Raw genomic sequence first — 13,059 nt, forward strand, 5'->3', positions numbered from 1 at the left:
ACGCCTACGGTTGAGAAAAGGTGGACCGGCTCGACGTAATTTCTAGACACCGTGGCCACATTGTGCCGTAGCTTCAGCAAACAGCGGGTTAAGCTGAACCCCACCAACAACCTCAAGTATTTAAATGTAAAATTAAACAAACACTTAAACTTGCTCCGGCCACCCTGTGAAGCTTTTAATATGCAGGTGAGCAGACGAACATCGCTCTGGACGTGCCGCATGGGCAATTCATCAAGCTAACAAATGGGGCAACTCAGTGCCATTATCCTCCATCAAGGCCCCCGTGACTCACGTGGCCTCCGGGCTGCTGACAAGCACGACCCTTTTTAGGGGGTAATCTTGCCAGCGCTTTCGGAATGGCCCAAACCAAATTGTCTGACAGGCTAAAGTGAGGGATGAAAACTAGAGCGTCAGCTTCAAGCACTCCATCACCTTTATGCCGGATAATGCCCTGCGAAGAAAACAAACGAAAAGCTGAACGCACAAATCGTTTCTGCCCATTATTCACAATCACGTTAATCTCAGAATAGAAGATATGAATAAAGGAGGAAGGGACTCGGTTCAGCTATCGTGAATTTTATCGGCTGATATTCAAATTAAATGATAATTTCGTTGTACAAATGAAAACAAACTAGTAAATCCGGTATGAAATCATGTTTAATAGCCTCCATCGTGTGCGTACACACACACAATAATACAGAGTGCTTTAGCGTTCCCGTGTGAGTGTTGAAATACGTGTGCAAGGAAACGAGCGCTCACTCAAACCCGTTTCTGCTGCAGGTAACTGGACGCCACCTGCACGCTGAATATTGCATACAGTCAGGACAGTGAGTCAGTCGGGGGAGGGGGGGGGGTCACAGCTCCAGCCAAGTGTCTGGTAGGAAGATCAATTGCAACGTATTCTCCATTTCCCCACACTAGAGCTTGAGCTCACATGTTGCCGTTCCAGCAGCTGCTTCGGGTACGGCCTAATCTACTTTGAGGTGGACGTCATGCTGTGTGTGAGACAGACGGAAGGAAAGAGAGGGAAAGAGAAAGAAGAGAGCAAACGCACAATAGCTGCAACTCCATATCATTTTTCTGGCTTTAAAAACAAACTAAAAAAGATGCGGTGGGAAGAATCCTTGTGGAGAAGCAGCAGCTTTGAGAAGCAACAACTTTTTTATTTTTTAAATGGGTCAGAAACATTAAAACATCCTTTTGAGGTTTTCACCGATATCAAAATGTCGTTTGAGAAAGCAGAAGATTGCACAACGCGACTGACATTTCCGATGTCCCGTTTGGGTATAAACAATCAGAAGCTGCTGGATGTTTGCTCTCTGTCCGACATGACAAACTGCCTCCATTAAAGAGGGTCTGAGCGCCTGCATCATATTGCATCTGCGGTGGCAGAGGGGCGAGCTGCCAGTTGATGAGGATATTATCAACAGAGACGACGACAGCGGTTGTCAAAATTGTCTTTTCTGCTGCACCCAAGTATTGCACCAGCGGAGCGGCGAGGTGAATAAGATCACGCGGGGCCAGCGGCAGGACGAGCACAAAGAAAGAGCAGAACCGACGCAATGTGTTCCGATGTTGGGCTGTTTTCCGATGGCTCTCGGGCTGAATCTTCTCTTAACCTGGTGAAGTCTGCACAGATGGCACGCAAACGCTACGGGAGCAGATGGCACAAATACTACAATCCCAACCGTCTCCTACCTTGAAACGGAACATAGCCTTTTCAACGTGCCTCAACAACTTTGAAATCGATAGCCTGTCTCTAATCTCACGACAAAAAAAACAGATAAACGGATTTAGCAGGTTTGTGCACAAGTAATTTTGCAGTGGAAGCATTTTGGCACTCGAGCGACCTCACCAAACGCCTCAATTCTAGTGCCATTGGGCAGCAGTTGCGTCCAAATCGTATCACGCAGACAATCTTTGGATCAGTAACATCCAGATTTTTTTAACCCCAGCAACCAAACCCACCGTGTCTTGAAACACTTTTAAAAGCTTTGTGTGGGGGACTTTTTTTTTTCTCCACGTCATTGCATTCATATCTATACAACCAATATGTTGCGGATTAAATTTACTAAAGCACAGTGCAAAGAAAACGGTCACGACTAAAAGTCCAGCATTCGGAATGTTATTTGGGTAAAAGTGCAAAAGTATTAGCATCGAAATATATTTATAGAAGCCAAAAGTATACTCATTATGCCACATTTTAAAGATTGTTCACGGTAGGCCTACATCATTCGATTATAATAGTTGCAATAATATGTTTATCACATTAATGTTGCAACTGTTTAAGATGGAGCTCATTTTAAATACTTTATGTACTTACTAATTAGGTAGTATACTAATGACACGTCATAGTTTATTGAGGGATTGATTTTTGTGTTGTATTTATAATCTGAATCTGCAAAATAACTAAACTAGTATTGTCAAATAAATGTTGCAATGGTAAAGAAAAATGTATGTAATTACTCAATTCACTCACAGGGGTATAACAAACAAAGCAAACCGTACTCGGCTTAAAGTGAACTTCTGTGAGCATCCATCAAAAGCTTGAATTAACATCCAGCCACACGGAGCGGCAGCAGACCTGATGTCGACCGGCGGAAACAGAGAGTAAGGATGCCAGTGTGTGAATTGAGAAAGTACATGTCCGATGCTGCGACACCCAAGAATCCAGATCATCATTTGCTTCACAGAGACTCTGCCTGCCTCCCCACCCCGCTGCCGATTGTCAGAACCAACTCCCATAAGTGAGGTGCAAAAAAAATGGACTTTAAGGAAAGCTCCCCTCCACATGAATGTGCCTCACCATCACAGCTTTCTGCCTCGTTACACGTATCCTCCTGCTAACTTAGTAAACTGGACAATCAGGAGCATCAGCAACACTTTGGAAAACTGTGGTCCCTAAAATGGTACCCCCCCCCACACACACACAAACATTATAAAGTTTATTTGGCGGTTATTACGATATTCTTAGAAAAACCTCCACTGAGCTGTTGCCCTGAGAAGATGAGCATTACATCGTGGTCGGTTAAAGAAAGTAAAATAAGTCAGGGCACAACCTCAGAAAATAATTGCTTTCATGAATAGAGAAGACTGAAGTTTGTCTAGAAATGTACAAATATTAGGAAACCCAAGTGAGCAGGGCCAGATAACAGGGCTCAGAATGAGCTTGATATTTTGGTGCATGTAAATCCAATCTTCAAATTGCCAGTTTATTTAACATAATGGTTAGCTGCAGATAATGTGAGGCTCAGTGCAGAGGGAAAAAAGACCAATAACAGCATCCAGATGAACGGCAGTAATCATGCGTGTCTGAGACCGACGGGCCACTTTCAATCAGCACCCTGTACGCCTGCAGTTGTAAAATACACATTTTCTTTTATCACCGTCACAAAAAAAGAGGAATTTATAATACGGGATGCCTCAATCATAAAAACATGCTTTTTTTTTTTTAGAGAGAGACCGATCTCACTTTTGAGAGTCAATGGTAAATATCAGAATAAATCTTTGCACAATGTCCATTTAGTATTCTTGACATAAAGGGTACTAACAGGGGTCAGGTTTGTGTGTTAATGTGGACAACAGCTCTGGAGTTACAGATACCATGAACACTGAAGAGTTGTGTCAATGAATGTCAATGGTTCGAACTTGGCAACAAGCTGAAAGGCAGGAGTACACATGCCGTCAAAAGATGACTAGAGGGGGTGTACGTTGCAAGATTCATGAATGGCCAACCACAGATATGCTTCTGGTGTAAATTTGTTTTGATAGATGTTTTCACCATATACAATAATGATTATTTGCAGTCTGCAACGCTGCTTCGAGTGATCCGCGCTTCTAAATATTGTTGAAAGCAATACTTTGTGGGCTGAAATCACCGTTTTGCACATTTAAACCTGCAACAGAAAGTTCCATCCAAAAACAGTTTTTTGGAGAACAGTCAACTCCTCAAAGAGGCGTCTTTGCTTTCTTTTCCATGACGTGTTGGCAAATAGCTGTTTTAATGGTGGAGACTGGGTGGCACTTTTTAGCCTCATGCTGAGACAAAACGCTCCCGGTGATAGGCTCGAAAGCACCGAGATCTCCCCGAACCGCGCGGACCTCTCTCTCTCTCTCAGCCCCGAGCCTCTGCCGTACAATACAATCAGGTCATCAGCATAATTGAAGAGGCAAGTTTCACCCTGAACCAGATGGAGCACCTGTCCTTGAACATTTCTAAAATAATGCATCAGTCGTGCTGCCCGCCCGGTTGAGCGCCACGGAGCGGGGAGGACGCTCTGCAACCGGCCGGAGGACACTTGTGAGCCGGTTCCGAAGCGGAGTAGTAATCCCGCATTGTGATGACGGACACCACACACCGGGTCAGTTGATTTCCGGGTTGCGTTAGGAAACAAATGAGCAAGAAAAAAGGAGAAAAACGATTGTCCGGGTATGAACAACTCACTCGACAAATTACTTTATATAGTATATTACAGCAGTAAATAACGCCACACACACACACACCCCCCCGCTCTAGCGATGATCCTCCATTCAACGTCCATTTCAACTTCATCCGCTGCACACCGAATTGAGTTCTCGATGCATACAACATTTAAGAAACGCACGCGCTGGCCGCGGACACACCGCGCCATGATGTCTGCCACGCGGTTCTCCCGCAACCTAAACCAAAGTTGTACCCGCAGCTGCAGCTATTACCGGTACACTGTTGTAAAGCAACACGAGAGAGCGGTCAAACCGGACCGTCTAGCTGCGCGTCACCCGGTTCATCCACATGCCACGGACTCCTCCGCCGGGCCACCGGCCTCATATGCAAAGAGTCAGTCCCAACGACTTCCGGGAAAGAAAAGAATAAAGAAAAACGACAGTTGGTCGTTAAGGGAAGAACAACTCTAACGTTAACTAGCGTTAGTTAGTTGTGGCGTCAAAAGGGGCGTTCAAAACACTCACTGCTGACTTTTTAAAAAGAGTAAAATAACGTTATCGTTAGCGAACATACATTATTTATTAAATGACCCATTGAAGTTATCCGGAACAAGCCACTTCTTCTCTTTCCCTGTCAGCGCGCGCGACTGCAACCAGGGAATGAAGCGGACCTGACGCACGTTAGCCAAGTTAGCTTACCATGGATCAAACTCGTGGATGATGCTCTCGAACCGGATCACCGCGAAAAGTCTGGCGCTGAATCCGGCGAGACAGGCCAGGACCAGAATGCTGATGGAGAGGAGAGACTGCCACCCGGCCGGCTGTGTCAGTCCACCAGACAGGCCTACTTTGCCCCCTCCGCCACCCGCGACGCCGGGTCGGCTGTTCCCGTGCGCCGAGCCCCCGGCATTGGTGGCTGCTTTGTGCTTGCCGTCGCCGGCTGCGTGGTGCTCCGCCATTTCTGCGTGCGGTGTCGGTTGGATTTTCTAGTTCTCCCCCTCCTGCCACGCTACCGTGTCTCCCTCCAAGCCGTGCTGTCGTAAACTCCCTCAGATTAGTGCACGCTCTCCTTCAGTTTTCTTCCGGGTCCCCCCGTGTTTATATATATAATATATATATTTGAATTCAGCGTCGGTACTCCGCGAGACCGCCGTTACATCCCGAAACGCATACTCATGCGCCACATAGCCTGCAACAGTCAATTCGCCACACCATTCAACGCCGGTGGAAAGGGGCGGGGCGACGCGAGGGGCGGGGCGTGAGACAGCTCTGGCGGCCTCTCACAGATCGACAGGTACGAGAGGGCGGGTGTTTACGTCTATCAGCCAATCAGAGCGCAGCATTTTAAAGATAGAAAGATGAGTCCACCAATGGAGACACACGACATTTTGGTTGCCACTGATTGAAATGAGGATTATCCCGTTATGTATGAAGATTGAGTCATTTTATTGCCCGCTATAAATACAACCGTTAATACTGGCTTAAAGTTGGCGTGAGTGACTTTTCATAGAGAAAAACAAAGGAAAATATCATGCAGACGCAGTCCAAAGAGCTCAAAGGGAATTTGTTTCCTTGCAGCTTAAAGTTATAGGCAGGTGTGAGAAGATAAATGATCACTGTGAGTGCAATATTTCTGTTGCAGTTGGATGTTCTGGACTGGTGGAGAGGTAATAAAGATTGATGTGTCTCATCATTATTATGTCCCCCAGCTAAGACGAGAATCCAGCATTCATCATTCTCTCAAACTCAGGATGTACTTTCACAACTTTCCCCAAAGCCTTGAAAATAGATATATTGAAATAAGACATCTTTTTTCTTTTTACATTTAAAATAAATGCTCAAGTTTTTGATTAATAGTATACATTACTTTTTTGCTTGCACTATTTCATAAAAAATGAGACAAAGTGTTATTGATTTATCTGAGAGGCGATTCGGTCACAAAAGGAGAAAAACAATAGTCCAACACCATCGCTCCTGTGTAATATCACAGGTATAAACAACTTTGTTCTACAGAGTGGACCAACACTGTCTTTTTATCTCCTTTAACATGTGCTATTCTTTATCCCATCCAACTGCACAGCTTCTGCCCTTGGGGCATAGTGCAAGGACAGGAGAATGTATCACTGAGCTCAACAATTATGAATTAAAATGAAGAATTTATTGTGGTTTTTATTTTGCTTCTGATCTCAATAGACCAATCGGTAATAAATGAGGATGTTTAAACAGATGTTGCACACTTAAGCAATAACTAGAGTGTCTGTTTGACGTCATGAAAGTTGCTCATTATTTTTGATACATTTGATTTGAGAATTTTTTAAGTTTGAGAACTTCCCAAATTGGCCCAATTCCCCATTCTTACTTTGCATCGGCAGTGTTTACAGATATCCCTGTCCCACATAAGATCACAATAAAAGAAGAAGAAAAATGCAAATGAAATATTCATGGGGAAGAATTGGACTCAAGTTTGAGCCGGCTTAGTTGAGCTGTGCGTTGAGGCTATATGAAGAGACGAGGAGGAGATAAGAGAGAGAGATGAGAATACTGCGCTGGAGAGAGAGGGGGGGGGGATGGAGATGGAAGACCGATAATAAAGGAGATTAAAAGGGCGATTATGGAAATTGATGGGGGTCATCAGAATGGATGAAGCGGCAGAAGCAGACATGCAGGTTAATTTTCTTCTTTTTAACTTCACGAAGAGATCACAGCGACCACGGGCTCGGAGTCGCAGGCGTCCTGCATGCTACAGCTGAAAGGCAGTGCCAAGGAGAATTCGTGCACACCCATGCGCAACGAGTACACGCACGTGCAACAGTGCAAGGATACAATGCACGCCAACACGTGTCATCCCACACACACATGCATGCCGATGAACACATCTTTATACAACAGCACGCACACACATGTGCACACAGTTCCTCGATGATTCATCAAGGCCTGTTGCTTATGCCATGTTGAGCTCTCTACCCCTTTGCCTTCCCCCCCCCCCCCTCCATACCTCCACTTTCTAAACGGGTGACCTTTGAGACCAATAGAAATGCAGGCTGTGAAGATTGCTTCAATCGCATCTGTTGTCAAAAGGCCAAGCCCATGAAAGCCAGCCAAAATGGGTGCTGTTGCCAGGCAGGGTCGCTTTGCTCTTCCTCCGTCTCCAGAGGTAGTATTTGTCTTTCTTCTCTGTTTTATTTCATGTTTTTTTGTCTGTTCGCTAACATTAGAGACTCCACGAGTTCCTCCTTGGCATTCTTAGGTGTCTACACTTCTTCACTTTGCCATAGGCCAACCGTGCGAGAAGAAAAGAAGATGGGAAAAAGCTTTAAAGATACCTGGCATGAAACACTCTCTGCACCTCCGTCGTCTACCTCTGCTTTAGTTAGAGGGAGACAAGAGAGAGAAAGGGATGCCACGATTGGTCCAGAAGATTACAATCACTATGACACTTTTCTTTTGGACCCTTTTGTTTTTGTTTGTTTGGCCCTCAACCGACGATGAAGCGAGCAAAATCCTGAATCAGCTACAGACGGTGTCATGTAGCGTTCCCTGGCTGGCTCCAGTAATTCCTTTTTTTTAAATGCATGAAACTCCCTCAGTCACTTTTGCATGCGGTTATGCAAGCCGCATGTGGGACAAAGCAAAGAATCCTCCCGTGATTAGGCTGATGAAAGCAAAGTGGATTCACTCTCTGGAGCGTATCGCGCATGAAGATGGAAGCGATGGGGTGCGATGTGTCGTTCAGGCTGCAGCGTGGATGGGGTCTGAGAAGTGGCCACACCATGTTCTCACATTCCTGACATTCTTGCCCCCAAAACAGCGGTGGCACAAGGGCAACATTGTGAATAGATCTATGTTTTTATCTTTTTTCTCTCTATTCAAGGACGTTAGTGGAGATTGGAGCCTTTCTCCCAGCACGCTTTCCTGTCTCGCAAACTATGCACATAAAAGTGTTCTGTTTGGTGTTGTTGTTGTTGTTGCTGTGGTCCTTTCATTCGCATGGCATGGCGGCTCTCTAATTACCGTGTGCATCATCTACAGGGCACAGCCCCACAGGGGAGAAGCCCATTCTGTGCATTTGATCACGGAGCATGGCAGAAACAGGATGTCGGCTGGTGGCTTTAAAGACTCCACAGAGTCAGTCTGTGTGATCCAGTGTAACGGAACAATTAGCCGGAGCTCGGGGACCGCCACTGTACACACACACACGCACACACACACACACACACACACACACACACACACACACACACACACACACACATCTGCACCGCAATCATTCACAGAAATGAGAACACTTTCAGAATAATACATGTTATGAAGTATTTAGTTACCTGTAGCCAACAAAGAGTTAGATGGTCAATTTTAATGCGTGATGATCAACATGAAGCAGGACAGCATTACAAAAAATATCAAGGTCAAAATCATGTGCTGCATAAATAATTTCTTATTTAAATAGGAAAACAATGTTGTCAGGTTTAGGGTGTTTCTTTGACAAGAAAGTTTTTCTTGAGATCTTTATTTTTGTTCACTAATTGGTTTTCCATGCCGTACCTTTGTTTGCAGCATACTGGACGTGGAAGTGTATACAGGCATAGTGCAGCTGCGTCAGTGTACATTGTTTTGAATAAAATAAAATGTGCAAGACTTAGTGATGAGGTATATAGTCAATGAACTCATCAGCTCAAACACTTCTAGGACGTGGGGTCTTTGCATAGAGGACATGTGTGTTGCCTCATCGGTGACACGCTGTTTCACACTGAGCACCCTCAGAGCCAGTTCACAGGAACATGACCTACTCAGACCCAACACACGTGGATGATGTTCCACAAGTGCACAACATCTTAATCTAGACTTTAATGGAGGGTGTGCTGACATGGGGGGCGGGCCTGGGTCTCACCTTGTGTGATAGAACTGTTAATCCTGATCATGTCATGTTATGGGCGGATCAGTGATTTTTAAAAACAGAGTATGGTGTGATCCATCATCCCGGAGATCACAGAGCTTTTGCTCAATATATAAGGCTGCTCAGGAAGCGATTGCATTCATTGCACTCATCTGTCAATCTTCAAAAGCACATAAAAAGTAAGTCCTCCCCGTCTATGTGAGCTGCAGAGACCACAACACTTTCCATTGAACATTTCTTTTCATTTTATTGTCTTTATTTGATTACAGAAAAACACTTTCATCTCTAGGAAGGGAACAAAGCAGTGAACGCCATAATCCTGTCAAAGAATGCTTCAATTATTTGACAATTTAAATAAGAAATGAACAACAAAAGTCTGACTGTTTTGGAGAGAAGGTCAGATCCCTGCGTCCTTATCTAACCCCAAATCCTAATTTCAAATAATTTTACAGTCCCGGCTTCGTGTCGTTTTGATCAATCAAGCTTTTAATCACGAAGACGATGACAAAAAATGACACAATGATCGTGCGATGATGGAGTTGAAAGAGAGGCTCATCTGTCCCGCATCTGAGCGCATCGAACTGGCCTAAAAACACAAACAAGGAAAGAGGAGGGCGGTCTGAGAACAGCCCTCAAGAAACCCCGTAAGCACTCCAACGCGTTCGTCAGGGCCGACTCTGACCTCGTGCCCGCGGTGATGCTTCCAACTCGATTGGCACGCTGCATCATCAGTTCACGAGAAAGTTTCAATTGATTGAGGAAGAGTGTGAGAGATGGGGGGGGGGGGGGGGGTAACTAACCTGAGCTCAGCAGAGATATCAACTGTCTGCAGGCAGAATGCCAGATTCTGAGAAGTTGGCATGCATTTCTACCCCTTCAGAATAACAGCTGCCTTATCAACAACGGTCCGTACCGCCTCCGCGTGATGCCTTCTGTGTGTGTGTGTGTGTGTGTGTGGGAACGGGCTCCCACACACACACACTAGAAAAGTAGTGCACAGGAAACAGTTAAACTTGGCCTGCCATGATCTGCCGCAGCTTTGAAGTGGGCCTCCCAATTTCCAAGATGCCTCAGCGAGACAAATGACCCTACGTGACCCTACGTTCCCTCTCCGGACGAGCCGAACACGGGCCGTCTCAATTTAGAAGACGGCAGCTTTGTGTGATATTGCTTCAGCGACAGCCACGACAACCTCTGTGGCAAAATTCTCTCTGACTTTGAATGTTCACCGCTCAATCACTATGTGTTCTTGTAAACAAGCCGTGAGGTTCTGAGAAGCTTTGTGCTGTGTGAGGACCAAATTAATGCTTGTTCCAACACATTACAATTAGGACTATGCCCCGGTGTAATTTCTAACTAAAGAGCACTCTGTGGAGGTGGCTCAATACCGAGTGTTCCCCTCGGTCAGGACTATGCATCTCTGTGCTCGGCTCCGTGTCCAATCGATTCTCCCCCTGGTTGCCCTTCGTCGGACAGAACACAATCCACCACTCCGAAATAATGTTAAATAATGAATAAAGGAGGAGATAGGATGAGGTGGAGGAGGATGCAGGATGGGCAAAAGGGGCATGGGGGAGGGGCAGAGAGAGAGAGAGAGAGAAGCTGTTTAGTGCTGCTGATGTCATTGCTAAGCGTGCCTGCACCACAAGGACACACGTTTAACAACCTTAAACACACAAATATTTGACCTTTTCTTTCTTTTAACGCGTACAGTTTGCTAGAGATATCAAACTAGCGGTTTCGCCATGTCTCCATTCTTTATGCGAAGCTAAGACACCGTCCCTCTGATTATTTTAAGTGAAGGCGTCTCCAGCAGGACGGATTGAAGGATTGAAGGACGCCACGGGACAACCTGAACCAGGATTGTGAGGGGCCGAATGAGAGGTTCTCCAAAGGGAGTCTGGTGCGAGGGGAGCATTACCGCTTTTGTCCACAGGGACCGCCAAAATCAACACTAAATGAAAGCTGCTCATAGCTTTCATGGATAAACACGAAAGTGGCGTCAATCTTCTCGTGCAGCTCTCTCGGCCAGAAAGCGAGTAAACAAGACTTTCGGGTGAATAGACTCCTGTCAGGCTTTTTGAGTTGCCAAAGCAAAAAAAGCACAGTTGTAAATACTGAATATTTGATCCTGTTTTCATCCCGTTAAGTGTACCCGTGCAATGTTAGTGGTCAGTGGGTGAGAATGCCAATTATGGACCTAAATGGAATGCAGCCATCAGTATTGACATGACGAGTTATTCCACATATATAACCCATCGTAACGTCTTGCATTGACTGATTGACCTTTGAGGCGAAGGTCTCTGCACATTAGGTAACAATGAGCTGTGGATGAAGTTCACTGAAGGCAGACAGCAGGTGGCTGCAGATTAGCATCGTTGCACCGTGGCTCGCCTGCAGTCTCTCGTGAACGGTATAACTGGAACGGGACCGCAGTCAGTAAATAATGACAAATTAATGTGGAACACAGCTCAGAAGGATACACCGAGCCAAATTAGTCCCAAATCATCATCTTCATAGGCTGGAAGCAAAGAGGTAATGATTGATTTGGGGAATTAAGTGGAATGGCATCGCCCTCCTTGGCTCAAGTGATCAAACCATTCCAGCTTGTTGTTGGAGGGTTAACGCAGCAATGAAACTGCCAAGCACTGACTTTAATAAATGTAAGCAGAGGCGTTTGTAGGATTCAAAGGGGAGGGGGGGGGCTGAGAAAGTCAGTGCGGCAGCCTCCCCACGGTCCTAGTGCCCATGGATTATGTTGTTAAATATGATGATAGGCTATTGGATTGTAATTTGAAGGGGGAGAAAACATACAAACCAGATTGCACGCACATATGTAGCATTTTAGAGTTATTGTCACTCCGACGTCACAGGTAGCGAGGTGCAGGAGCTCATGCGCAGAGGAATCGAAGAGTCAGTGTAGATTAACAAAAAGGCGCTCTTTAATGAGGCAAAAGTTTCCACACAAAAAAACAACAAAGTCCAAAAAGGGGCAGGCAGAGAATCGGGGTTAAGGGCAGGCAGGCAGGCAGGGTCGAAACAGGCAGGATCAGGTAAACGCACGAAACACAGGACAACGGAAAAAAGACAACAATCCAGCAACAGACAAAGGAAAGAGTGGCCCAATATATAGGGGGGGAAACAGGTGTACGACAAGGAAACAGGTGTACGACATGAGACATTAACGAGACGAGAGTAGTTGAGGGCAGGTGCAGGGAATGAAACGATCAAGGAAACAGAGGAGACACAGAGAAGACACAGTAGACACCGAGGAGACACAGAGTGGACAGAGCAGACACAGAGTAAACACAGAACAGAACCTTACAGATATAAATAACGTGTCCATATGAAAAACAATAGTTTAATTTAATGACATGAAAAGACGCCGCTGAAGCCCCCCTAAAATAGGCCAAACGACACCCCTGAATGTAAGCAAACAACTCTCTTCCAAGACAAAAGTCAAATCGAGCACGCTGCACGTGTGACACAGCTGCGTTTGTGCTTGTTTATTTCTTTTTTGTTGTTGTCTTGTATTAAGCTCATTAGCTGAGAATACACAGAAAAAGACACAGCTAAATACAATTAAAATAAAGATGCCTGAGAGGACAGCAGGGGGAACGGCTCCGGAGTACAGCACAGGCTGCTCTTATTTTAACAGGTGCATCATCCCCCGGATTGCGGCTCAGGGCCCCAAAGTTCTCCAGAATGTGCTCCTGCTGCTGCAACCATCGCATCAATTGCAC

The 13,059-nt window shown here is 45.6% G+C and overlaps 1 protein-coding gene across 2 annotated transcripts in view; it reads right to left on the reverse strand.

Moving 5' to 3' along the window:
- Positions 1–5,610, reverse strand: part of LOC130198936 (dolichyl-diphosphooligosaccharide--protein glycosyltransferase subunit STT3B) — a 66,066-nt gene extending 60,456 nt beyond the window's left edge. For both annotated transcript variants that reach the window (XR_008834031.1, XM_056426028.1), the window contains exon 1: positions 5,122–5,610. Coding sequence is in view for 1 of the 2 variants with exons in the window: in XM_056426028.1 (XP_056282003.1) it covers positions 5,122–5,381 (260 nt within the window). In the remaining variant the exon portion in view is untranslated. The remainder of the gene's footprint in view (positions 1–5,121) is intronic.
- Positions 5,611–13,059: the final 7,449 nt, after the last annotated feature.

This window comes from Pseudoliparis swirei, chromosome 1, assembly GCF_029220125.1.
Source record: "Pseudoliparis swirei isolate HS2019 ecotype Mariana Trench chromosome 1, NWPU_hadal_v1, whole genome shotgun sequence".
Classification (NCBI taxonomy): Eukaryota; Metazoa; Chordata; class Actinopteri; order Perciformes; family Liparidae; genus Pseudoliparis; species Pseudoliparis swirei.